Genomic DNA, 27,902 nt, shown 5'->3' on the forward strand with positions numbered 1-27,902 from the left:
TGTGTGTGTGTGTGTGTGTGTGTGTGTGTGTGTGTGTGTGTGTGTGTACACGTGTGCTGCTCTACTGATGACTCTCTACTAATGCACCTACAGCTGGCTATCAGTAGAGGGAGCCCAAACATAGGTCAAACTCCCCAGCTAACAGAAAAAGGCCTTGCCAAACTCCCAGAATTGACTGGCACCCATCCCCTTGCTGTTCTCTGCATCCCATATCTCTAATGGACTGACAACTCCTTACCTCAGCACTAGCTAGAACAGCCATGCTTTAATGGCTTCCGTGCTGTCTAATGTGACCGGTACACATGGGGCAAATAACAACACATGTCCACCCTTATCGAATGGCTATGCCACTCCAATACAGAGACACCTGTGATCAGGGAGGTCTGGGCACAGGCTTGGGAGCCAAGAGGTACTGAGTTCTCATCCCAGCTATACCAGCCACTTAGCCTCCCATCCATAAAATGGGGATATTAATAGTTACCAGCCAGGGAATCCCTGTGCCCCATCAATCTGTAGTTGCTGCACTGACAGCCACTTATATACTGGAGTAGCCACAGATTTAAATTACACTAGGGCAGTGACCTGCAGCCCGCCCTGGATAAAAAGAGCTCACAGCCACCTTAGCAGCCCAACCTCCTGAGTTGCATTGCGTGCTCCTCAGAGGCGACCGAGGACTGTGGATTCTGCATTTATTTTTGGTGGCAGAGAGTAACAAAAGACACTACTCGATGAATGTGATGGCTCAAGAAGCGCCTGAGTCCTTCAGTCGGTCACCTCATCACAATTAGTCTCAGCTGAGCGCCCTGCACCCTACCTGAAATAGAAGGAAATTCACCAACACAAAAGGCCTGAAGCAAAGCACTTGAAAGCGATGCCACTTCTTTGGAACGCTGGACTGGGAAAGCAGCTGATTCACACACACACACACACACACACACGAAATCCTGACTCCTTACCTGATGTAGCAAAGCCAGCAACCCATGTGAGTTTGTGTTTGTCGTGATGAGACAAAATAAGGGCTATAGAAAGCTGGGTGGTTCAAGGAGCTGGTAATTGGGTGGCAATCCCTTGATCTTTAGGTTCCCAGTTTCAGCTGTGGTCAGTAGCATCCAAAGGTCATTACCATCTCTTAGGTGGGTGGTACCCCAGGTGAACACATCACAGGAGCACACGCCCCAGCTGCCACTCCAAGCGACACCTTTGTTGGCATTCTTAGCAGAGACACCCAGGGAATGAACAGGCTGGGATTCTGTACTCCCGTTTCACCCCAGTGAGAGGTCACTTCAGCTCATAGCTGTGTGCCGGGCAGTGCGAGGAGGGGCTGTAAACCTCAGCCTCCGGGGTATCAACCTCGCACCCTTCCCCAATGTTACATTCATTTACAAAGCAAAAGGCAAAGAGGGAGAACAACCCAGCACTTTCCTGGGCTGTGGCTCTGACATGCTCTAGTGATACCTTGTCTCCTCGAGTTCCCTTTTCTCCTCTTTCTCCCTGCAGACCCTAAAAATGAAAAGAAAAGGGAAATTACAAATCTTCATCCAACATGGTCCATATTTTCCTCCTCAGAGAAGGAGCCGGGTTAGTCACTGACCCTCTGGCAGTGAAGGACAACATTCCTGGAAAAATCTGCCCTGTAAACAAGCAAGGATGTCACATCGATGTGGTGCAAGAAACTGTGGGTAAGGAGAATGTAGTGGGTACAGTAGCAGGTATCACTGAGTGTTGACAGCTGTTGAATAATCCCAACTCAACAGGGCCTCGCCCAGCCCTGTTAGTGAGCGACATTCCATTGAAGCTAATTTGGGCACAGAGTGCAACCCAGAGCTTTCCAATTAACTTGGGAGCCGTAGGGTTTGCTGTGTCTCAGATAACTGGACGGCAGCACTTTACACACATAACATTGATGACAAACCTATAAGTGATCAAACAAAGGGGAGGAGGGGAGAGATTTAACCTTTACTGTGAATAGCCACATTGTATTGTAGGTGTAGTTTACTTCTTTTGTAGCAACTGAGCAAACAACAGGGAAACCCTACGGCAACAAGACACGCACACTCAGTCCATGGTGACCCATCAGGAACTGCTTGTGTGTGAAATGTTTTACACTCTGGTGAATTCATATTTTAATACTTCACTCATCTCCACATTACAGTGCAGCTGGTTTAGCTGAAAATTAATGAGAACTGCCTGCCTAGGTTTGTTTGGTCCAGAGGACAGGTTAGATTCTGTTAAGATTTCAGGACATACTTGAGTGAAATCAAACGCTGGACAAGCCTGTCCATGTCTGACAGTATATTTGTGATCAAACTGCCCAGCTGGAAAAACCTGCTCTTCTCGCTTGGGATAAAGTCACTTGTTTGCATTGCACACTTGCCACTCCATAACACAATCTCTGCTTTCTCTCCCCCTCTCTCTTGTTTCCTCCCTTCCCATGCCTCTCCAGGGGTTTAACGTGCACAAACATGCCTGGGAGAAAGTCAGGCAGATGTAATGCACTTGAGTTCTCCTTGGGGTTCACTTTCAAAGCTTATCCATTGTCTTCTCGGCAACTTATCAGCAGGGGTATGGAGAGGTATAATTGTCAGTGCTCATCTTTAGTGTGCCAGTGTAGAATCACTAAGTCCTGGAGTGTCCCCTCCAAATGCCTTTCATTCATGAGATCCGAGGCACCTCCAAATGTACTCTATCTTACAGTACTGCCATGGAGTTATACCAGATGTGAGGTCACAAAAGCCTTCTGGGTCTTAAGAATTACCGGACCAGAAAGAAACCGACCATCCCACCTCATGTCTTGTGGCCAATGCCAAATGATTTCAAACAATCCACAATCTACCTCAGGCACTGTGATGCACCTAATTTTGTGTGCTAGGGGAGATGTTTCCTCCTTGACTCATGTGGTGCCCTGTAACACGTGGATTCATAGAGCTCTTTTAATGTTATCTTAGCTACAGCAGATGCTGTTAGCTGAGTTCACTGAGAGAGACAAACAGAAGGAGCAAAAATGAACTCTGCAGTACCCTGTTCTAGAAAGCAAAGTCCTACCCAGCCACTTCTCAAAGCAGAGTGGAAGAGGTTAAAAAAAGATGACTCCACTCTGGTGCACTAGTACCTTGGGGCCCGCTTGGGCATCAGAGCATATGATTATAGCCCTGCTCCGCTCTAACCGCGCACACCAAATGCCAGCTTGATGATGAAAACGAATGGGGTTATTATGAACAGATTATCAGCAACGCCGCATGTACTGCACGGCGGAGCTGTCCTCCTTGCGTAAAAGGGCGGTTCAAGAGGCAGGAGGAAAACGTTCTCCTGACTTGCCTCAAATGTGCCTGTTGCACTATTAACACTTTGTTGGGATCTGCCCAGGAGCTGCTGCGCCTCTTTGCAGCTCAATAGACAATTTAGGCAGACACCTCTTTACTTTTCGGGACAGTTGGGTAGTGATCCTGTACTGATCCACAGCCAGGCCTAGGCAAACAACCAGATTCTCTTCTTACTTTCATTGGTTTTAGACCCAGGAGGCCTATAGGCTCCTCAGTTGTCAGGTAAACATTATACATGACAGGAAAGAAAATTCACAACCTTCTCCGAAAACACAGGCCTCTATCTGGTGAGTTGCAAAGGAACAAGTCAACCAGTACAGGGAGCCTTTTAAGGCATTAGCAAGTCTGGCATTCCATTTAAACGCACTGCTGCACAAACAGTCAAGTCAGTACACCCCACAGTACACTTAGGTAAGCCTGTACAGTGTCCACGTCATTGCTAAGGTGGGTCCAGGAGGCTGGGTTGCAAATTGGATACCGGTCCCGGTTTTCTGGGGCTTGATGCAAATTCCACAGGGTAATCCCATGTCCTACAAGTCTAATATACAGGGCCCTAAAGGGTTCCAAAATAGCTTTCTCAAAACATCATTACGTCATGAGGTCACATTGCATTGTGTTGTGATCCAATTGTGAAGCAATGTATTAAATGTTGCATCACAAGACACAACATTATAACATTGCAGTGTGAATACTGCTACACGGTGGCACACAAGCTAGCTCAAAGCAACCCATCCAAAATGTTAGGTTTCCTAGTAATTCCTAAATACCATTCTCTGCAGGCCTGATGCCAATCTTACACACATCTGGCATAAGTCAGAAGTAATTCCCCAGACGTTGCGGAAGTTTCACTGTGGGAACGTAGTGGAGAGTCGGGCATCTCTAGATTTTCATATGGAAGAGTCAGTTGTACAGAATACATTGAAAATGTGGGGGAAGTTTCCAGATTCAAGGATTGTTTAGCTAATAAAATGTAACCAGAGAATCATGACTTACGGGTGCTCCGACATAGCCTTTAATTCCTGGTGGACCTGGTTGGCCCTCAGATCCCTGGGGAGGAAATAAAACATTGAAAAAGACAAGTGGTTAATTCAAAAGAGAAAGCAATAAATAACGTAGTCAGGAATTAAACAGGCACTTCCTGTGAGATGCTGAGCTGGCTTCTCTGGGGATCTGTACTAAATGCCTTGAGTGTTCTTCCATCTCCCAGCTATGCACCCACAATGAAGCTCAAACCTTTCCCTTTGCTCCCAGTGTTCAGACACCAGCACTGGTGTCACACCAAGCTCTTTGTGGTCTTACCACTTGGTTTTCAGACCTGCCACTTAAAGACAAACTGACACGTGCAGATTTCTGTATCAGCTGTTGCTAATTGGGCCAATTACATGAATTTGGCACTTCCCCCTTTCTTGGCTGGGCGAGGTGGAGTCATTCTGAAAACAGTATGAATAAGACACACACCCATAAAGGCAGCATGTTTGACAGTAGAAGCTAGTTCTTGGTGATAAGCAAGCCCCAGAGTTCAGAGAAACACATACAATGCAAGCAAGTTCATGGCATTACCTTGTGTTCTTATGTTTGGCTGGAGAGTGACAGATGGGATTCAAACTTGTTATTACTCTCTCTTTGTGTTTTCCAATACATAGTTCATAAATGAAAGACCAGGTTCTTAGGTGCACTTATGTCGGGGGGGGGGGGGGGGGCAAGGGAGCCAGTTATGAATCTGCCCCCCCCCAAGTCTCTTTGGTGCCATCTGCCAGATGGGGCTAGCCAATGCAGCAAGCTCTCATGTTGTGCCCATAACACAGCTGGCTGCAGGTGGGACAGTGCAGGAGGTGGTGTTCTTTGCTGGGGGGAATCCACCCACAAGATCGACGCAAAACAGACACACACATCAGTGAATGTAGCCCTGAGTGTTTTGAGATTGCACTGTTGGACCAACTGATTTGGTTGCTAGTTCAATGGACGTTCATTTCCCTTATGTTAACTCCAGTTTTGGATCTTCCTAACTCATAAGGCTGCAGCTTCGAAAAGAACAAGCCTTCATGTTCAGCTTACGCTGATGATTTCCAGCTACTGATACTTCCAGCAAATTGAAGCCATCAAAACGAGGGTTAGTTCAGGAAGGCCCCGATCCTACAAGAAGCCTGCGGAGATGCAGGGTGTGCCCGCATAGAGCGATGTGCACGAGGGGGTCCTACATGTTCACTGTTGGTGACCAAGATTCAAATACAAATGACCAGGAACTTGGTGGTGTTGCAGGCCCTGCTTGCCTCACAATGTGAACCATGCAAGTTCAAACATCATTCAGTAGCATGGTTCTGGCAGGGACATTACACGGCAGGACTCTGCTCCACAAGTACCAATCACCGTTTTGGGGACTGAGGCTATAGCTCAGTTTGCCCAGAGGGGGAGTTATATTTTAAAACACCAAAATATTAGCTGAAACCCTGCCCTAGACCACTCACAGAAAGAACTTATTAAATACTGTGGTTGGGAACTGTGCTAGTCAGGGAGGCAAACTATGGTACAAACTTGTGACTAGGTTTATAAATAGATTCAAGCACATTTATGAGGCCTCGCGCAGCTGCTAAACTGTGGTACAGGGACTCATGCAGACGAGAGTGTGTGTGGCTTCCTACCCCCATTGAGGGGCCTCAGGCGGACAGGGGGTACCTTCTCTTTGCTTTCTCTCCCCCAGTCAATGGGCCTCTTCCCCCTCTTCTGTGGATGTTTCTTCCCATCCCAAAGCCACCATAGAATCTGATAGAATCAGAGGCCATGAACTGGAATAGCAGGAGGCATTCCAGGTCAAGGCGAGGGTGGGTTTTTTGGGGGGGAAGCTTTGACAGCCCCTGTTTGCATTATATCTGGCTCGAGCCAGCAAGATCAGCCCCTCATTCTGACAAGGACTAAATTTACCCACAAAATTGGATGAGAGAGAACATTTGTAGCATTGAAGGAGTTGAGCTAGGAGTACAGCAGGAATGTCCCCATGAGACCTCACTGAGCAGTGCAAGCAGTTAACCTCATTACATTTTTTACGAAAACAAAAAGGTACTTTTATTAGATTTGTATTGGCATTCCTAGCTCTTATATCAGAGGGGATTTCGTTACTGTCATCCTCAGTTATCAGAGGGGGATTAAGTCCTTTGGGGATGAAGTACTATTACCAGAAGGCTGTAGTGCCATTAGCTGTGCCCCTGGAAGTTTCACTGTACAGTTACTGAAATCTGCAACAATTGTTCACTTTGTCCTTAAAAGAAAAAATAAATGCATAAGATTGACCCTAAGGCAAGAGACTGGAAAATCCCTCAGCCAAGTAGTTTAGCAGCTCACTGAGTTTCCTGAAATGCATCTATAGAGCCTGAATGGTTGTCTGTGAGCGTCTCCTGCTTAGCTGGGGGTAAATGAAGACTGATTGAACCTGGGAACAACTGGGACCCAGTTAGCTCTCCTCGGAGTCTGCAGCAGAACCCGGAGATCTCAACGTCACCACAAAGGTGCTGCTAAATAAAGATAAGTGATCTGACAAAAAAACAATCATTACAGCAGGAATAGGAGACGTGCCCTTTACAATTATCAACGCCACCTCCTTTATAATCCCAGTTACCGGCTCTACGCTTATACATAAATGTAGTCAGTAGACGGCTCAGGGTTTTTTTTATACCATTAGTAATTTCTATTTTAATGCACAGTCAACAAAATTGGGATTCCTTCTTAAAACAGCAGAGCCCAAAATCCAGCCAAAGGACGTCACATAAATAAAAGTCCTTGTGAAAGGAGATGATCGTTTTATATTTAATCGGGGCAGGTGAGAGAGAGCTGGGTGGCAGAGCTCACTTCTCTACAGTGAATGCTTGCCATTACTTTGTCAGAATGTATTTAAGCTACACATGGTACATGCCCATGATAGCCATCACATAAACACCCATGCTTCCCAGCACATAGTGCTATATGCATTTCCATCTATTGAACATACAGACATAATCATACTGGTTTATTGTTATTATTCATGTTGCAGTACCACCTAAAGGACCCCCTCGAGATCAGGGCCCCATTGTGCTAAGCACTGTTCATAAACACAGTAAGAAGAATTTATAAACACAGAAGTTACTAGATCACAGGCCCTGGTTCCCATGGGGGACTTTGATCACCCCAATATCTGCTGGGAGAGCAATACAGCGGTGCACAGACAATCCAGGAAGTTTTTGGAAAATGTAGGAGACAATTTCCTGGTGCAAGTGCTGGAGGAACCAACTAGGAGCAGAGCTCTTCTTGACCTGCTGCTCACAAACAGGGAAGAATTAGTAGGGGAAGCAAAAGTGGATGGGAACCTGAGAGGCAGTGACCATGAGATGGTCGAGTTCAGGATCCTGACACAAAGAAGAAAGGAGAGCAGCAGAATACAGACCCTGGACTTTAGAAAAGCAGACTTTGACTCCCTCAGGGAACTGATGGACAGGATCCCCTGGGAGAATAACATGAGGGGGAAAGGAGTCCAGGAGAGCTGGCTGTATTTTAAAGAACTTCTTGTGTTAGAAGAAGGAATAAATAACACTTCCTTATTTACTTTCTCCACACCTGTCATGATTTTATAGACCTCTATCATATCCACCCTTAGTCATCTCTTTTCCAAGCTGAAAAGTCCCAGTCTTATTAATCTCTCCTCAGATGGAAGCTGTTCCATAGCTTTAATCATTTTTGTTGCCCTTCTCTGCACCTTTTCCAATTCCAAGATATCTTTTCTGAGATGGAGAGACACTTTAAAGATGAAGTAATTTGTCCACAGTCAGTCAAGAAGGCTGGGGTAGAGCCAGGAACACATGCAAAATCTTCCGAGTCCCAGTTCGCTGCACTTGTGGATGTCACCCAAGTTGGCATAATCTAATGTCACTAGAGCCTAGTGTACTTCAGGGGGAAAAGCAGAGGGAGATGATAAACAGTCCTCGCCCACAGACAACCCGCCAACCTTAAGCATATTCTCACCAGCAACCACGCAACACACCGTAACAACTCTAACTCAGGAACCAACCCATGCAACAAACCTCGATGCCAACTCTGCCCACATATCTACACCAGCAACACCATCACAGGACCTAACCAGATCAGCTACAACATCACCGGCTCATTCACCTGCACGTCCACCAATGTTATATATGCCATCATGTGCCAGCAATGCCCCTCTGCTATGTACATTGGCCAAACCGGACAGACACTACGCAAGAGGATAAATGGACACAAGTCAGATATCAGGAATGGCAACATACAAAAACCTGTAGGAGAACACTTCAACCTCCCTGGCCACACAATAGCAGATGTAAAGGTAGCCATCTTACAGCAAAAAAACTTCAGGACCAGACTCCAAAGAGAAACTGCTGAGCTCCAGTTCATTTGCAAATTTGACACCATCAGATCAGGATTAAACAAAGACTGTGAATGGCTATCCAACTACAGAAGCAGTTTCTCCTCCCTTGGTGTTCACACCTCAACTGCTAGCAGAGCACCTTACCCTCCCTGATTGAACTAACCTCGTTATCTCCATACTGATTTATACCTGCCTCTGGAAATTTCCATTACTTGCATCTGAAGAAGTGAGGTTCTTACCCACGAAAGCTTATGCTCCCAATACTTCTGTAAGTCTTAAAGGTGCCACAGGACCCTCTGTTGCTTTTTACATCCTCTATTAGGTGCTGTTTCCTGCACAGCTCCAGAGTCACTCCAGGGCTGCTGTTCAGTTACGTTTCTTCTCTGGTGCCTCTTGAGGCATTTGACCTACAATGGCTGGCCCAGGGACCACCACTATTTGGAATGGGAGTGGTTCTGAGTCCAGCTTCCGTGACACTTCCCCGTCCCTCGCTCTGATCCTATGTGGTAACAGTGTTTTCCTCCACCCCATGCAGACCAGCTTTGAATGTTTTCTTCTGGGTGAATTTCTGGATACAGCTTTTCACCTTGTATAACATTATCCATGTAAGGGGCTGACTGGGACTCATCCCCTCCACTACGGTTGGATTGTTCCCTAGAATATAGTTTCTAGGGCCTTGTCTAGTCTACTGTTAGATAAATCAGACAATGAGGTTCCTATTACCTCTCTTAAGAGATGGTTCAGACTCATACACCTTACCCAGGATATCTGTGAAGTTATCCAACCGAAACGTTCCCTTTCCCAACTGCATCCTACCACTTCTAGCCATGTCACTTAATTGTTGTTTAGTATGTGTATACAGTGTCCTAGACGTGCCCCTTGTACTACCCTAAATAATTCCTCTCCTGCTCCTATGTGCTATGGTAATACAAATAAATAATCATGTTTATGCCTATTAAATACCTGCCGGCAGTTTTCATATCTCCTCTCTGTCATCACTTCATGAAGCTATGCACCTTCTTTTCTAGAAGGGCTTGATCCTGTGAGGTGCTGAGTGAGCTCAAGGTTTGCTGAGGGTTCTCAGCAACTCACAGAAATGCTAAGCACCCTGCAGGGCCGAGTCCTTAGGGAAAGGAATATGCAGAGCAGACTCCAAATGAGGATGATGAACTCAGCACCAGGAAGAGGAAATGGCACAGACATTACACAGAAGCCACCAGTTTATCTGGCTTTTGTTCCATTATTGATAATAATTCAAGATGCACAGAAAACGTGGATTTATTTATTAGGCCATAGATTGGAGCCACGCAGCCGGCCAGGACGTATGGGTGACAAGTTCAATTCACGTCACCTGCTGCTGAATCCCCCTGAATGATGAGTGTACCCAGAGTCATTAGGAAAGAGAGGGCCTAGGTTACAAACGACCGTATTAAAATGCTGCCCCCTGTTCTCCCAGCCGAGCCCTACATTCACAGCTGCCATTCATCTTCTGCAGAACGCTCTGTCATGCAACTTCCACAATGAGCCCCTTTGTGCTGCTGCATGTAACCCCTGTGCTGCTCCTGCATTCACTGGTTTGCTGCCAAGCATTTCAGCCAAGTGATTAATACATGTGTGCTTGTGAGCAGGCCCTATGGGAACCGTGGCAGTTTATAAACATTCACCCACGGAAGTGACAGGCAATTAGGGAAAGGGCCTGCCCATCTCTCCCTGGCTAACACGTCTACTGGGCGCTGTACAAATGAACGCTGCTTGTTTGCTTCATGGATCCTCTTATTCTGTGCCAGACGGGACCTGAATCCCTTCCAGCAGGCCCTGCTCCCGCTCCTGCTCAAGTTAGAGGCAAAACTCCTCTTGACCTCAGTGGGAGCAGAACCGGGCCCTGTGAATTCAGTCTGGCCCCTTTCTTAGGCAGATAATAACCTGCTGTGCCTATTACACCATTTACGTGCAGTTCATAGTTTTCTATAGTTTAACCTCCTGGCCCCCCTCATCTTTCATATGGAAATGTGACCCACAAAGGCTACCTGCTTCAGCAAGCGCTGCCACTTGGATTGAGATGGTGTGTTGCACCAAGGCACCTGTATTGTCAGCGGGCTGCATCTCTGTGTTATAAAGATGAAGCGGCAACCTCTTCCGCTTGATGCACATTACGGACCCAGTTCTGCCCCCAGTTATAAGGGAGTAAGTCAATAGGAGCTGGATCTGTGTCAATGAGGACAGAACGAGGCCATAAACCCAGCCTGTCAGATCCAGGCTTGTTCCCAATGTAGGGCTCAGCTGGGCGTTACTGAATCCAGACTCCTGAAGACATTCTTTGAACCAAATCTAGAGGGGACGTAAATGCTGTTGTAAGTTGTACATTGCCAAGTCACTGCGAATTGGCACAAACTGAGGCACCCAAAATTAGTGGAGATTTGACAATTCAAGCCTTATGCTCTGTCACTCTCTCTCCACCTGTTATATGGGGACGATAATACTCACCTCCCTCCCTGGGAGCATGGATGGATTTACTGATGTTTTAACAATATTTTTTAGGCAATGTGCATTATCCTAACGCTGGGAGCTTGTTCCCTCACGAGGGAGCGTGCAAAGAATAACAATCACAAATCAACTCCAAGAAACCAGAGGTACACATAACGTCAAGGCAGGAAATACAAGTGTGGACTTAGAGCGAATGAAGAGACTCACCTTAGGGCCCACTGGACCAGGCAGTCCAAATGCCCCTGGCTGCCCTGGTTCTCCCTGTAACGAAAAGCACATGGGTTAGTTGTGTGGTTTCAAATGCCTGCATTCAATTTTGAAATGTTTAGGGAAGGTACAAAAAAGAGCCACCGCTGAAGGATGCAAGGATGTTACTGATGGACGCTCCACATTGCCTCCAGTGCTCACATTCCACAGGTCATGTGAACATAAGAACATCCGAACATCCATACTGGGTCAGACCAAAGGTCCATCTAGCCCAGCACCCTGTCTTCTGACAGTGGCCAATGTCAGGTGCCCCAGAGGGAATGAACAGAACTGGTAATCATAAAGTGATCCATCCCCCGTTGCCCATTCCCAGCTTCTGGAAAAAGGGGTAGCTCCTGAAGTCCACAGTGTGCTTTTTCTCAAGAGGGACCATAATGGGACCAGACCAAAGTAAATATACCATTGATATATTTGGACATTCATTAGCTCTTTGCAGGCAGCTTCCTAAGCAACAAAATGTCATCTCCAGGGCTTGTGCCACCTAGGATTTACAATTGGTCAGGCCTCTAAAGGCTACACCACAAATGTGATCTTTAACAGTCGGGCCAGTGCAATGAACCGATCATATCAGGGCAGTGGAAGGTTATGATGTTAGGACACCATGTCGCCATATATCACCCCCAGATCAGTTTCATGTACAATATGATACAGTTGCATTGATTCGGAAAGGTATTTTGGGATGATCTAATGACCTGCAATATTGGAAGTACCTCTCAAAAAACACTGTGGGTGGCAGAATTGGGCTACCTCCAGACACAGCATGACAGGGATGGGAAGCAAGAGAGCATTCTGCTATGTACCCCTTCCCTGTTATTAGTTCATGTATGTCTGACCTCCCAAAGGAATCCTTTACCGAAGTTCTCCTCAATTGCAGCTAAACTACCACCAGGGAGCAGGGGCTACCTGGCCAATGGGTTCCTGCACCAGGAACAGCAAACAGGGAGGCAGGCAAAGAATGCAGATTAGCAAAAGGGAGGTAAGAGAAGAGGTTAAATGGGCAGATGATTCAAGCATAGACGTGGTTGAGGTAGGAGGTTAGAGGCCCGGAGGGCAGGGCTAAAATATTAGTGACACGTTGAGAAAAGTACACCTATAAAGGGTGCTGGAAAATGCTTGGACATTTGTCCCCTTCTGCAACATTCAGGCTAAGGGCATTTTATCCAGCATGCTTGAGTTTCCTCCTGCAAAGCCTGCAGCGCTCCCCAATCCCTGAGCTTTTACCAGCGTATGCATCACCGAGAGATGTTCAATCCTCTGCTTTTGTGACTGGGATGCCAACATTGGCTTCCCTGTTGCCCTTCTCCAGTCATTCTCCATTCCTACCATCTCCACAGGCTGGTAGCCCTTTGGGGTGAAACAAATGGCTGAGTTTTGTGCCTGCAGTTCTTAACCAACACAGCAGCAGCAAGTCCCAAACTGCAGCCTGCCAGGCGTCCCCCTCTCACAGCTTAATGAATTGTAACGGTTCTGCCCCTGGAGTCACTCAATATGCTTAATCCCTATGAAGTCCACAGTCTTTGCGAACATGTAAGGGACAATGCTGAGGTCATTAACCTCCTGTCATTTGTTTCTGTTCCTGCTAAAATGGTCACACAAATCCCTGAGGCACATCCCACTCAACAGAGATTGATTTCCACTGCCTCCCTCACGCTGAAAGGAAAGGATTACAAGGAAGGAACAAAAAAGCTTACGGTTTCTCCTTTCGCTCCGTCCCTCCCGGGGGGGCCAGGTGAGCCTGGGGATCCCTGCAACAAAACGGAACCAGCATCAGCATAATATTAACATCAGCTGAAAGCACAATGACACGAGTAATACAGCAAGGGAAGAACAGGCGAGGAGAAAAATCACTTCACCGAGAGCACCTACTGTTTACAGTCTCAAGAGGACCCACTGCCAACATTAACACTCCTTGGTCAGCAAGTGAGCTGTTAGGGACTCGCCAATACCCTTGTTCATTTAACTTATTTAAAAAGAAAACAATATAAAACCACTGCAGTAATAACACGTGTAACCTTGCGATCTTATTACTGTTACCCCTTGTCTTCCCAACCCCATTTCAGTTGTTCGTAACTTGCCAAATTTTAACAATTCTGGCCAAACTGTTCCATCCCAGGTGTCTGCTTCAGGCAAACTGTTTTTTTTGGAAATTTTCAGCCAAAAAGGATCAGTTGTTTCCAAGAATGCAATTACACAAAAATATGTTGTTTGACCCATCTTAAAAACATTCTCACCCCTGTTTTGCTGAGATGTTCTGGTGCCTCCGTGCATTGCAGCAGGGACTTGAGATTTCATGGGGATGGATGTCACCTTTTGATATTCCTGTAAATATCCCTCCCCTTTTGCCGGCTCATATGCCCCAAAACCTCTCAATTTGCACATGCTCAGTAGACATTATTAGAGTCTGGCTGCTAATTTCTCCAAAGATTCCATTCGAACAATGGAGAGCTACTTCAAGAGCAGCTATTCTGCAATTGCTATTCTGGGCTATTTCCTCATGCAGACCAGCCCCGAGTCTCAACATTCCTTTGCTGTCAGCCAGTGCCAGGAATCCGACTGGTAAAACGTGTACCTCATGTCCTTCTACTGGCTGGCCCACATAGGAGATGACAACTTTCTACTGCCAACAGTTACTCTGGAAGCTCAACAGTCAGAAGTCTATGCAGTGGATCTAAAAAGATTGACCTGGCTTTTAAACCAGCGGTTCTCAAACTTTTGTACTGGTGACCCCTTTCTCATAGCAGTCCGACCCCCCCCCATACATTAAAAAAAACACGTTTTAATATAGTTAATGCCATTATAAATGCTGGGGCAAAGTGGGGTTTGGGGTGGAGGCTGACAGCTCGCGACCGCCCACGTAATAACCTTGGGACCCCCTGAGGGGTCACGACCACCAGTTTGAGAACCCCTGTTTTAAACCATGTGGGAGACAATGTGGTTGCATGTGATGGACTAGATGACCTCCTGAGGTCCCTTCCAACCCTGATATTCTATGTAATGGCTCTATGTAATGATGGACTTTCTGTTGTTTGTTTGTTTTTTTGTTAGGGTTTTGTTTTTTGTTTTTGTGTGTTTGTTTTTCAGTCTGCTTGTTTAAAAACCTAGGAAATCGCATATAAAAAAATAAATTAAAAAATATTAAGATTGCAAAGTCAAGCACTCAGAAGTCTCAAGATGCAAGAATTAAGGTTGCCTATGCATATATTACCTGGGAAGGTTGCCTTTGCGCATATGTACACACACAGAGATTTACTGATACAAACACACCAAACAATACCAATAAATCAAGAGCCAGATTCTGCCACCCTTACTCATATTTCTAGTCATTTACTCCATGAGTGGAACCGTTGACTTCAAAAAAATATATTTGTGGAGGAAGGTACTAATCAATGTGAGACAGAGAGACAGAATCTAACCCTTTATTTATTTAACGGCATATATGGCACTTCTTAGGGGTTAATAATAGCTGGCTTCAGCAAAGTATCTATTGCATATACATAAATTAAAGTCATTACTTTCATTATCAGATTTCATGCAAACTGAACCTTCACAGAGAGCCTTAGTTTGGAATTTATAATGTGGGGGAGAGGGGGCGGGGGAGGGAGAACAGATCAGATCTGCTCTATTTGAATGGTTCCCTAATGAGACAGAAAACCAGCAAACAGCAAATTTGATGTTCATTTGCTCAGAGAGGTCAATATACCTGGGAAGGAACTGCTGTTTCCTGACACAAAAGCTTGCAACATAGGTAAGAAGGCAGTTTCTTATCAGCAAAACTCCCCCCTCCCAGCCCCACAGTCACCACTTTCCTTCCCTTTCCTTTTCAGAGTAGAGGAATCAGGAAACAAAATCCTCTTTCCTCACTATTTGTTTTCCATGATGGGGCAACACTAGTATGGATGAATGGAGGTGTCCTCGTTCCTCTTTGTGTCAGTCTGGCAGGTGGTAGCCAATCTGCATGCAGGATTTTGGCACCCAGCTTCTCCTCCTCCTCCCAGAAGCACCCAGTACATTGGCTCCTAAGTGGATGAAAGCTTGAGCCATGTCACTGAAAGCATTAGAAGAACAAGATAGAAGGTGGCTCCGGCGTACCAAGCAGAACATCTTTTTCACCTGGGATCCCCGTGAACCCCAGGATGTGTCCCTAGAGGTGCACGAAGAGCAGATTGCGTTAGTGATTGGAGTGCCCTTCCAGTCTGAATGATCATTTAGCAGCCCCTCTCACCTTCCTGTCGTGAGCGAAGTGAAGGAATACACCCGTCTCCAAAGGCAGGTCTAACAGTGTGCCTTCAATGGGGAAGCCCCACTCAGCCCTGCCTGGTGCTACATGGTTACAGCCTGGAGGCTTGTAGATTTCCACTTTCATTGTTAAACCAGGCTAGTTGCTTTCCATCCCTCAGAGCAGTGGAAATCACCTGGCCAAATCAAGGGCTGGATCAGCGGCTGCTGATGCCTTAACAAAAGGACAAGGGCGGATTGCACTGTCTCGTTCAAAGCTGTGCTTTGACCAAGTGAATGTTTCAATCTTTGAGAAAAAACTGGGGAATAGATTGAGCATTAGAAAAGCATCAGGCTTGGTCTACAGTTAAGTTTAGCCGCCACAGCTTGTCATTTAGGATAGTGAGTAAAATCACACCCCTAACCAACATAGCTGTGTCAGCAAAAGCCCTGCTGTAGACATAGTCATTCCAGCAAAAAAAGTCCTTAGCCAAACATAACTTATTTTGCTTGGACAACTGATATAAATTATACCCAGAGACTTTTTTCCCCCCCAGTATAAACTGTGCCTACACTCAGAGGGTTTGATGGTACAGTAGAGATACTGGAAAATTCTTTCTAGTGTAGACAAAGTCTTAGTGAGTCAATACAATAGTAATTTAATGACCATAATGTTCTGATGTACTTTGCATAACAGAAACACAAAAACATTAGACAGGCTTTCACTGGGGATGGAGGGATGGATTTTGTTCACTTGTATTTATTTTTTAGGCTGGCATTCACCCCAGCGAAAGGGGTTTGTACAGGGTCTATGCGCCACTTACATCCCACTGAGGTCCTGAAAACATGACTTAAAGGGGGCATACTGCCTGTACTGGCCCTCAGCAGAGAAATGAATTTCATCCTTAATGAAAAGAGATAGTTGGTTGACTTATCTGTCAATCAAAAAGGAGGCAAGGGAGTTAAATTGGTGATCCTGCCCCTTAGGAGCACACTTTAGAAGTACAACACATTTCCTGCTTAGGACTAAATTATGTTTATCATAATACTCACTTATAGAATTCAAAGGGTTTATTGCAAGTAACAACTCCACCACACACAGGCATGACTCAAACTTCCTCCTAAGATCCCCTCTCCCTCAAGTCAGATACAACAAAATATACAAGACAACAACTTAATGCTAAGATCAAAATGCAGCACTCAATATTTGTGGAGGTGCTGTCTACACTAATCATTCCAATATTTTATGTGAAGTATATTGAGATCCTGGGGTGACAGTGCTACAGAAGTAACTTGAATGCAGCTTGTCATATGTGGCTTTGTACTGGGATCATCTAGTTCAAAGGGGGTTTCATCATAAAGTTTATATCAGAATGTATCTGTATGTTGAAACAAACTGATTTAATAAAGGAAGGGAGGTGGCTTGCAGGTGTAGGGAAGGGTCAGGGAATGAATTAGAGTTATTTGTTAGTCTCAAATCCTAGACTGCCAATGCAATGGACACTGAAATAGAAGAATAATCCCTCAGTGACTTTTTTAAGCTAACAAGTCATGTTTATCTGCCTTTATCCCATTCACTTGCAACTCCTCACGTAGCTGCCAAGTTTACAAACATGTCTTCAGCTTGAAAACAGCTGTGGCCTATAATCACATATTTTATTTGAAACTCTGGGTTGTGACCTATGATAATGGAGATGGGAACTATCTAAACAGGAAAGTAATGGCAAAAATCAGCCCTAAACATGCATTTAGACTGTAATTAGCCCTGCTGCCTTCCAATTCAAACAGTAATTCACTTGACTTTTCCATTTTATACAGAGCGCATGGGGGAAATGTTAGACAGTGCATATTCTAGATCCTTTTTGTTGTCTCTTTCACACTGGTTCCTTTTTTATGTGGAGGTGCCTCTTATTTTAATAACAATGAAACTGAATTTCTGACCGAGTCTGTCATAACTATAAAGGGAAGGGTAACAGCTCTCTGTGTACAGAGACTCCAAATCCTTTTACCTGTAAAGGGTTAAGAAGCTCGGGTAACCTGGCTGACACCTGACCCCAAGGACCAATAAGGGGACAAGATACTTTCAAATCTTGTGGGGGGAAAGGCTTTGGTGTGTGCTCTTTGTTTTAAGGGGTTGTTCGCTCTTGGGACTGAGAGGGACCAGACATCAATCCAGGTTCTCCCCATCTTTCTAAACAAGTCTCTCCTATTTCAAACTTGTAAGTAAAAAGCCAGGCAAGGCGTCTTAGATTTACTTTGTTTTCTCAACTTGTAATGTACCTTTTACCAGAGTGGTTATCTTTGTTTGCTGTACTTTGAACCTAAGACAGAGGGGGGTCCTCTGAGCTCTTTAAGTTTGATTACCCTGTAAAGCTATTTTCCATACTGATTTTACAGAGATGATTTTTACCTTTTTCTTTAATTAAAAGGCTTCTTTTTTAAGAACCAGATTGATTTCTCCTTGTTTTAAGATCCAAGGGGGTTTGGATCTGTATTCACCCAGAGTTGGTGAAAGGAGGGTGAGAGGAAGGAGGGGGGATGGTTAATTTCTCCTTGTTTTAAGATCCAAGGGGGTTTGGATCTGTGTTCACCAGGGAATTGGTGAAAGGTTTCTCAAGGCTTCTCAGGGAGGGAATTCTTGAGATGGTGGCAGCGGACCAGAGCTAAGCTGGTAGATAAGCTTAGGAGTCCTCATGCAGGCCCCCACTCTTGTACCCTAAAGTTCAAAGTGGGGATACAGCCTTGACAGAGTCACTCCAACATTAGTAGAGGTGCCTCCAGCACTGACATTGGGAGTCCTTCAAAAGTCAGTCCAATGAGACTAGGTGAGTTACAGGCTTGGAACGATCCTCCTTTGGCACTGTCACAGACTGGGCGAGCTAACAGGTCTTTTCCATGTCTCACTTGTAAGATTATGTAATTGGCAAGGGATCATTCACCACGAGTGCCACCAGTCCCTAGTTCAGCCCGGTGATTGAAAGTAACGTTCATCTGTACTATATCCAATGTCCTCTTTGCAGTGAGGTAATGGTCACAGTCTAACTGAGAAGAGTCTGCATGACAAAACCACCACTGCTAATTGGCACTCTCAGTTAGAGGCCATGAGCTGAACAAGAAAGGAAAATGAACTATTGTCTCCCCCTTACAGATGGTCTCTCCAGTTCAGGACTGAGGCTCGTTAGATGAGAATTGTGGGGAATTCTGCACTGCTGTGGTTCATATTATAAACCGTTTTCTGGCTGCGAGCGGGCTGTAGGGCTGCCACCTTTCTCCAGAACTATATTCACATAGGTATTTTTTTCATAAATTGTGCATGTTTTTATTAGTATTTTCAAGGCCCAGAGGAAACTTGTTGCAAAGATGAAAATTCAGTCCGGGTCTCCTGAGTCTCGGTCTAATTAGTGCCAAGGCCACCTCTTCCTCTCTCCTGGTTCCCTGGCATGCGTTTAATCCATTAGACCAGTGGTTCTCAACCAGAGATACACATACCCCTGAGGGTACACAGAGGTCTTCTGGGGGGTACGTCAACTCATCTAGATATTTGCCGAGTTTTACAACAGGTTACATAAAAAGCACGAGCAAAGTCAGTACATATACTGCTCTATATACTATACACTGAAATGTAAGTACAATGTTTATATTCCAATCGATTTATTATATAATTATATGGTAAAAATGAGAAAGGAAGCAATTTGTCAGTAATAGTGGTTGCCGTGATACTTTTGTATTTTTATGTCTGATTTTGTAAGCAAGTAGTTTTTAAGTGAGGTGAAACGTGGGAGTACGCAAGACAAATCAGACTCCTGAAAGGGATACAGCTGTCTGAGAGTGAGAGAGCCACTGCATTAGACCATGTAGCGTTGGAAGGACACCAGCACTTTCCCCTCCTCCTCCTCTAGCTTTTTGTTTTTCAGAGGTAACAACCTGTGAATTTTGGAGTGAATGAGGCTTTAAAAATTTGTCACAAAACAGCCAACCCGTGGAAATATTTCCATGCAACATTTCATCGACATTTTTAGAAATTTCATTAAACTTTGTAAATGTTCTGTGAAGTCGAAGCCAGGTAAATTTAGATGCTTGAGATTTTTGCAGTGGATATTTCACCCAGCTCCACTTTCGAAAGCTGTTGACCAGAGGTAACACAGATGACTGCATTCTTGAAAGCCCAGGTGCAGAATTGTATTAGTTTAATGAGGTTAAAACCCTATTAATATCTTGGCAGATTTCACATCAAAGCTTGCATTACCTTATGCTTCTACGGGAGACCAGCAATTCATCTCAACTAAGAGTTTGTTTTAGATCATTCGTCCAAAAACAAAACGGAAAAAAAACCCACAACAAAACCAAACAAAAGAACAGCCCACTTCAGTCACTGCACTTCATTCTGATTTAATAAATATAGAAGACATATGGTCTAATTTTCAGGGTTCAATGGGAGCTACAGGTGCTCTCAGCCTCACTGGAAAACCAGGCTGTTAATGTACAGGGAATTGATAAAAGGCTGGCTAAGAACCCTTACCATATTGTAAACAGATACCGTAATGGTTTCATTCATTGCACAGGGAAAATACATAGAGCTCAATTGTCCCAGAAGGTCCAGCCCCACTGGGCACACACGCTGCCCCCAGCTGGAGCTCCATGAGGCACCGAGCCTCCGGGAAACACCAGGGCTTCTGGAGTTCCTGAGGAGAGGAGGTGCTGCATCATTTTCCAGCATGTCTATTGTATGCTTCCTTATGAGTACGATGGAAAGACCACAGGCCAGATCCACCTCTGCATCACCAGAGTGGGGCAAAACAGCCGACGTGAACCAATGGCCTTTCCAATGACTTTGTACAGCGGGTATAGGCGAATGAGGTAGCTGGTTACAGCTTCCCAATTCTGTAGCCAGTTCTGCACTGGACCTGGCCCCAGCAGAGTTTAGAGAAGCCTAGGAGCTGCTGTAAAGTTTGCCAAGACAGTAACGGTCCCCAGCATACTGTCCATCCTTTCCTGCCCTTGACCATTCCCCCTTGCAAGCCCTTACCACCGCCTACAGTGGGGATTCTGAAAGAGGATGATGGTAGTGGCATAGAAGTCACCTCTGTCAGCTCTATGCCCGATAGTGACTCTTCCACATCTAGGATATCCCCTGCTGGGAAGAAGAGGCCAGTTTCTACCCCTTTGCACAGCAGACGGTGCAAAGAGAGTCAGTGAGGGAGAAAATTTGGGTCTAAGTATTTCCGTGTGCACTGACTGAGCTCATTACAGTATCTGAAACGACTCCATTCAACAGCCCCAAGATCTGTTTGATCGACTGATCACCGTTTCTAAGAGTTTCAAAAGTTAAAGAAAAAACCCCAGCACATTCGTATTGTTTGCAGACCTATTTTTGGCTGAAAATACAGAAACCGAGGCCAAAGATCAGCTAGAATTGATTGACTTACGGTCCTCCAAAGCACTCCGCGTTTCCAAGTTTTGTTGAGGAAAATTACTAAATTTCTACAAGTGCCAGCCAGAGCTCTGTGAGAGAACTGCTGTTTGTGCAAGCCCCTTTGGAAGCACTTACATTTCTGAAAAGGCCCTCTGCTTTTTATGGTTCTGAACAAACACAACACCACAACCGCAGAGTGGAGTCAAATCTGCATTCCACAGAGCATGTGGCCACGGCACAGAGAGAGACGGACATGAAGGGGTTTGTTTTTAGCGTGGCAGTGCCAATATTTCCTTTGATGCAGCTTTCCCTGCAGCTCTCAGGGCAGATCGGGCCAAATGAAGTCAGTGGAGTAAGGCTAGCAAAGACTATGGCTAATTGTGCCTGTGTTTTGTTAAACCCCGAGTGTACTTACAGTGCCTTGTAAATAGTAATCACTGTATGTGTTTGTCTCTGAACGAATCCTATTTAAATCGACATGCAGGCAAGGTCCAGACAGGCTCCTGCCAAGGACCTTGGTGCTGAAAAAGTTAAGAGAGATGTTAGAGATGGCATTGTACTATGTACCTAGCCGCCCCTGGTTCAGAAATAGACAAATGGACACAAGGCGCCAAACTCCAAAGACAGTGTGACCCTATCCTGGATGGGTCACCCTGCCTCTGACAGATACTAGAGGGGGCCTGTCCTTTTCGTGGGTAACTTGTCAAACCTAGAAAGTCTCATCGAACTGAATCACTGTCCTACTCTTTTGTCCTTGCAGATACACACTACAGTTAACAATATTGTATATTAAAGTTTGTAAAAGAACCAAAAACACTAAACCAAATAAACAAACCCCAACACAAACCCAGGAACATGTTTTTGTGAATGCTGCGCCCTAATCCTCTCCCGCCTTTTTTTTTTTAATTCTGCCACCAAAATTAGATATTTGGATTCAAGTTTGAAATGTGACAAATAGTGAGCAGTTGTACGACGTAACGTGCTCTTTGTCTCTAGGTAAAAACAATCCTCGTCGCTTTCATCTGTGTTCGCTCAGGATCAAAGCTTCCCTCAGACAAACAGCTTGCCAGGCACTGGATGGTGAGTGTGCACTGAAGCAGAACAAGAACACGGTCGCCTTTAGCATGACATTGATTAATTTGTATCCTCCGGCCTATAAATAGCATGTGGCGATTGTAGCTGTGCAGCTCCAGATGATTTGTCAGGTACCAGGCGGATGTTTTGCCCTGTCAGAGAAACCTATTAACTCACCGTGCCCAGCTTCCCCAGAGACACCATTACTGGCCTTTTTTTTTTTTTTGCCCAAAGGTTTTTGTCGTATGTAGCGCCAGGCCCAAAAGGAATATGTCATACAGAGTAGGAAGCGGACACACCTAATATCTCTCTGAATTTAGGCCCTGATTCTGCACTTTCGTCCACATGGGTTGAAGCCCTGTGCCCACACAGAGTCCCAGTGATTTGCCACAATGCAGCCCCGAGGCCTGGTGCACTTAAGGCTGCCCAGGGTAGAATCTTGCCATAAGATTGTGAGCTGTTCACGGTAGGCCCAGTCTCATTGGTCTGTAGAGTACTATGTGCTCCTCTGGGGCTGTAAAAACAGTTGACCGTAATAATGTGCACTCCTCCGTTGGACTGATACAAAATGTTTCTGATCAAGGCAATGGCTTCCTAGCAGAGTCTTTTCGTGTCCCATTCTTGGTTTGTTCCCCAGAAGCATCAGACAGGCGAACTGGCAGCTTTCTGCTGACGTAAGAGAGCCCAGACAGCATTGGCATTTGAAGTTACAGCATCTCAGGTTAGTGCGGCTGGGGCAGAGTATTGGTGATTAAAGAGAGGTGGAACTTCAACGTGTGCGAGAAAAGAACAGCGTGGAACAAACGTCCATTCCACTGGCCATGGTTTCTTGGATCCATGACCCAGCTGCTTATCTGCCCTAGCTGTCAGAGTTGCCATCTTCAACCTCTAAAGGGGAAGGTCAGCCCGGCAGCCAGCTTTGATAAGGGGTGTGTAATATGGAGAAGGAAGGACCTGACTGCCTAACTTTATCAATCAACTGGAGTATACGACACTACCTCTGCTCTTCTTCTGATCTTATGAATGGGGAAGGAGAGGGGAAACTTGGCCACAAGAACAGGTTTCAAAGCTCTTAGTCAGGGGAAAGATGGCAGATAGCATGTGATGGGGTGATGCCTTTGACTGACTACAGGTCTGCTGGGGGTGACAAAGATCTGTTTTGTGCAGCACCTCTGGAGGCTGTAATTTACTAGAATAACAGGCTCGTTTTATATTCTACACGCACATTAGCTGGTTAGGAAGGCTCTTTTCACCTCCTGACAAGCAGCTAATCCATACCTGTCAGTCGTAACACCGTGTTAAAGAGCGTTCTGCGTCCTGGCCCTGTTATCAGTGACTGAATCACAGGAATCTCTTTTACAGAACTCTCACCAGAAGAGGAATGGAGAGATGCAAAAGCTTCCTGATACTATTCGTTTTCACACGCGGAGCTGAGTTTGGCAAGGAAATGCCCGAAAGAAAGAAAGGTGGTGGAGAGTTTACAGCTTTGTCACTGCCAGCAGATGTCACTGTGTACCAGCCATGGGCCTGGCAGTGAGAGACCGGGACTGAAAATGTAAGGTAATGTTCACTTAGACTGTGTAAAGGGGAAAAAAAATCTGTACAAGCCCTGGAATTCTTTCAGTGTTAGTACTAAGCTGTCAGGATGCAAAATTATTATTATGTGATCTGGCTTCAAGTTGTTTGTTACAATCTGCAGCTGTTATTCTGGGTCACAGAAACCACTGATTTTATCTAAAACCCTTTAATTATTGTTTAAGGGGAAAGAAGCCAACCCAACCGCAGCTCCTCAGTTATTCAGCTAGCCATGCAGAAAGCACTCTAAGTCGAGGAAAGAGGGTTTAAAAAAATACTAGAATCATAGAATGAAACTGCCCTGACCAGACAAAGGAATGGAGAGTACATGCGGAAACCACTAACACTTAACCATTCTGTATCAGCTTTTATCTGAGACCCAGAAGAAGATTACAAATATTAACTAATCGAAAGCCACATGATAGCCCTGGGAGGTAGGTGAGCTGTTATTATACAGGTGGTAAATGTAGGACCTAGAGGGGATGTCTACACAGGGATAAAAAACCTGCAGCTGGCCCGGGTCAGCTGACTCGGGCTTACAGGGCTTGGGCTCCAGGGCTGAACATTGCTTGTAGACATTCAGGCTCAGGTTGATGCCCGAGCTCTGGGACCCTGCAAGGGTGGAGGGTCCCAGAGCTCTGGTTCCAGCCCGAGCCCGAACAGCCACACAGCAATTTTTAGCCCCGCAACCCAAGTCAGTTGACCCGGGCCAGCTGTGGTCATGCTGCAGATCTTTTAGCCCCATGTGGACATACCCAGTGAGGTTAAATGCTGGGTGACCTTACAGTCATAGCGTTTAAGGCCAGAAGGGATCACCAGATCATCTAGTCTGACCTCCTGCATGTCACAGGCCACTAACACCACCCAGCACCTGCAGACTAAATCCAACAACCGTAGACAAGTCAAGTCAGTAACAGAGCTAGGAATTGAACCCAGCAGTCTTGATTTCTAGTTGTCCTGCTCTAACCAGTTTATTTATGAACTAAAAAGCAGCGCATCCCTATCTCACCCCGCCCTGGTCATGAAAACCACCAGCTGCAACATCCTCTGAACTTTGCTGATTTCTGCTGTGAATCAGGTTCTAAGGAGCTCAGCTTCCCCCAGCCATTCACTGCAAGTGAAGAATGCTGATTGGTGGCATTTTCAAACACTGACGAACAAGTGTCTCCAAATGTTCATGCGTTTCCCCCCACTCTTTGGTGCCCAAATGTAGTGTGGAGGTTACGAGGAAGCCACCCGTCCACTGACTCATTCCATTAAGGTCATCTATATATTAAAAGGGATTTTTATTAATTATTGTTACTTTTATTTGAGTTATGGTAGCAGCTAGAGGGCCCAAATGAGATTGGGGCTCCATTGTACAAGGCACTTTACAAAGACATAGTGAGACACAGTCACTAACTCAAAGACACACAAAGTGTGGGAGAAAGGAACTATTAATACTCCCACAAAGGTACTGAGGTGCCTAAACCCCAGATTGTGTCCTATGAGGTGGTTAACCACCTAATGGTCCCTGTGCAAAGGGTCTGCATTCCCTATGGTGAAGAATGACGTGGGAGTTAGCTGATGCCCAGGCCTTGTGCAGACCCACCGTGTGCTTGCTTCTCTGCACTATCACGCAGGAGACCTGGGTGCAGTTTCTCTACTCTCCCCAGGAATGGGAATGCTGTTGAAGTTCATTGAGGGCTGCATGCTGCAAGGGGCTGAGCACCCTCAGGGCCCATTGCCCTTAGTTTGAATTAAGGGTGGCTCAGCACCTCTCAGGAAATGCTCGGCACGTTGCAAGGCAGGGCGCTTCACTCCTCAAAGCCTTTTGAAGTAAAACAATCCAAAGAGCAGTCTGCCTTGTGATGTGGACGGCTGTCCCCCAGGAATGCGGACATGGCTGCAGACCTCACACGGTACAGTGTCTACTGTCTCAGACATGTCTTCCCTAGACTTTGATCTAGAGCCACTGAAACCCCGTCTTGCTTAAATCACCCTAGATAATGCTCTACAGTCATTGCCCCATCTTCCAATTCACCTATGCTGATTCTCCCTGGGCTGGCGGGGGCTTGAAGATTTGTGTGGCAGACTTTGCTGTCAGCTCAAGCAGCACTGAGTGGGGCAGATTATGTCCAGGGTGGATGGGAGCTTTTCAGACAACTGATGGGGCAAATCACAGACAGCACAAAGTACTGCTCATGGTTATTATGCCTTAGGATATTAATCCAGGTTCAATCTGCATTCCCACAACATACAAGATTTCGTTTAGGTGGTGACCACAAAATTGGCCTGGGCATGTGCTAACAGGTGTTTGCATTTGCATACTGTGTATGTGTGTGTGCAAAGCACGTAGTTGTGCATGCAACCAAGTACATACACATGGACAAGGGTAACATCCACCTTGCTAGTGACCAGAGATTATACCTAGGACTTCATGAATGTCTATAGCTTGAACTAAAAGACTAACTCCCGTAGCTGGCAGCTGAAGCAGACCCATCTGTGCAGATCAGACACAGAGTGGGAAGTGTGACACATACTGAACAGTGGATTATACAAGCACTCCTGTTTGCACATGCAATTAACTGCTTGCGTGTACAAGTTCAAATTTTGTGATTATGGTGAAATATTTGGGGCACAAGCCCTGGGCACCGTGCCTGTCACTCTCCTGGTTTGTACATACCTACCTCAGCACCCGAAGGTACAACACACAAGTCATCCCTGTAATACCTAGGCACAGCAGGGCAAGTTAAGGATGCCGTTTCAGCTTTCATTATGAATTCCCTCATTTTCTCAATCAAATAAACTCTTATTCCTAAACTTTCCAATGCAGAGTGGAGGATTTCAGCCAGGGTTGTTGTTTGTAGGTTTGCCACCAATAATGTGCTTGGCGCTATACTATATCGAAATATAAAGATGCTCCATGCCCTGATCGATGTCAGTAGAGTTACACTGGCATAAAGCTGGTATAGCAGAATGGAGAAGCAGACCAGTGCCTCACCTCTCATTCTAGAAGATCAGGAACTGACTTCTGATGAATGCGTAAAACCATTCTGAATCACCCAGCACACACAATAATGAGGATTTATGAAGGCAATACAATCTCACTATCTACATTGTCTCAAAACATGGTAACTTCTCTTCCATTGGCACTGGAGACATGAGCCCTGTCCTTAAAGAGATCACAGTGCAAAACAGAACAAAGGAGGCCCCGCTTTTGGCTTTTGAAGTCAATCTCTTTTCTCCATTTACTTGCCACCAGCAGATTTAACAGCCCACAATCCCAGAAACGCAGGTAAGAACATAAGAATGGCCCTACTGAGTCAGAACAAAGGTCCATCTAGCCCAGTATCCTGTCTTCCGACAGTGGCCAATGGCAGGTGCCCCAGAGGGAATGAACAGAACAGGTTATCATCAAGTGATCCATCCCCTGTTGCTCACTCCCAGCTTCTGGCAAACAGAGGCTAGGGACACCATTCCTACCCATCCTGGCTAATGCCATTGATGGACCTATCCTCCATGAATTTATCTAGTTCTGTTTTGAACCCTGATATGGTCTTGGCCTTCACAACATCCTCTGGCAAGGAGTTCCACAGGTTGACTGTGCGTTGTGTGAAGAAATACTTCCTTTTATTTGTTTTAATTTCATTTGGTGACCCCTAGTTCTTGTGTTATGAGAAGTAGTAAACAACACTTCCTTATCTACTTTCCCTACACCAGTCATGATTTTATAGACCTCAATCATATCTTCCCTTAGCCGTCTCTTTTCCAAGCTGAAAAGTCCCAGTTTTATTAATTGTTCCTCATACAGAAGCCGTTCCATACCCCTAATCATTTTTGTTGCCCTTTTCTGAACTTTTTTCAATTCCAATATATCTTTTTTGAGATAGGGCAACCACATCTGCACACAGTATTCAAGATGTGGGCGTACCATGGATTTATATAGCGGCAACATGATATTTTCTGTCCTATTATCTATCCCTTTCTTAATTATTCCCAGCATTCTGTTCACGTTTTTGACTGCTGCTGCACATTGAGAGGATGTTTTCAGAGAACTATCCACAATGACTCCAAGATCTCTCTCTTGAGTGGTAACAGGTAAATATAAAGCTGCCATGGTTGAGATGAAGGGAAAGAGAGAGGTGTTTTATTCCACCATTTTGGGGGCAAAGGGAAAACATACCAGGAGGTGTGTGAGTCCTCTGAT

The 27,902-nt window shown here is 45.5% G+C and overlaps 1 protein-coding gene across 1 annotated transcript in view; it reads right to left on the minus strand.

The window, feature by feature from the left end:
- Positions 1 to 27,902, minus strand: part of COL22A1 (collagen type XXII alpha 1 chain) — a 304,788-nt gene that overhangs the window by 133,580 nt on the left and 143,306 nt on the right. The window contains exons 13-16 of the mRNA XM_029913401.1: positions 13,128 to 13,181; positions 11,377 to 11,430; positions 4,314 to 4,367; positions 1,456 to 1,500 (exon numbers count right to left, since the gene is read on the minus strand). Of these exons, the coding sequence (XP_029769261.1) occupies positions 1,456 to 1,500; positions 4,314 to 4,367; positions 11,377 to 11,430; positions 13,128 to 13,181 (207 nt within the window). The remainder of the gene's footprint in view (positions 1 to 1,455; positions 1,501 to 4,313; positions 4,368 to 11,376; positions 11,431 to 13,127; positions 13,182 to 27,902) is intronic.

The sequence above is a fragment of the Terrapene carolina genome, unplaced genomic scaffold, assembly GCF_002925995.2.
Source record: "Terrapene carolina triunguis isolate 2854851 unplaced genomic scaffold, T_m_triunguis-2.0 Scaffold58, whole genome shotgun sequence".
In the NCBI taxonomy this organism is placed as follows: Eukaryota; Metazoa; Chordata; order Testudines; family Emydidae; genus Terrapene; species Terrapene triunguis.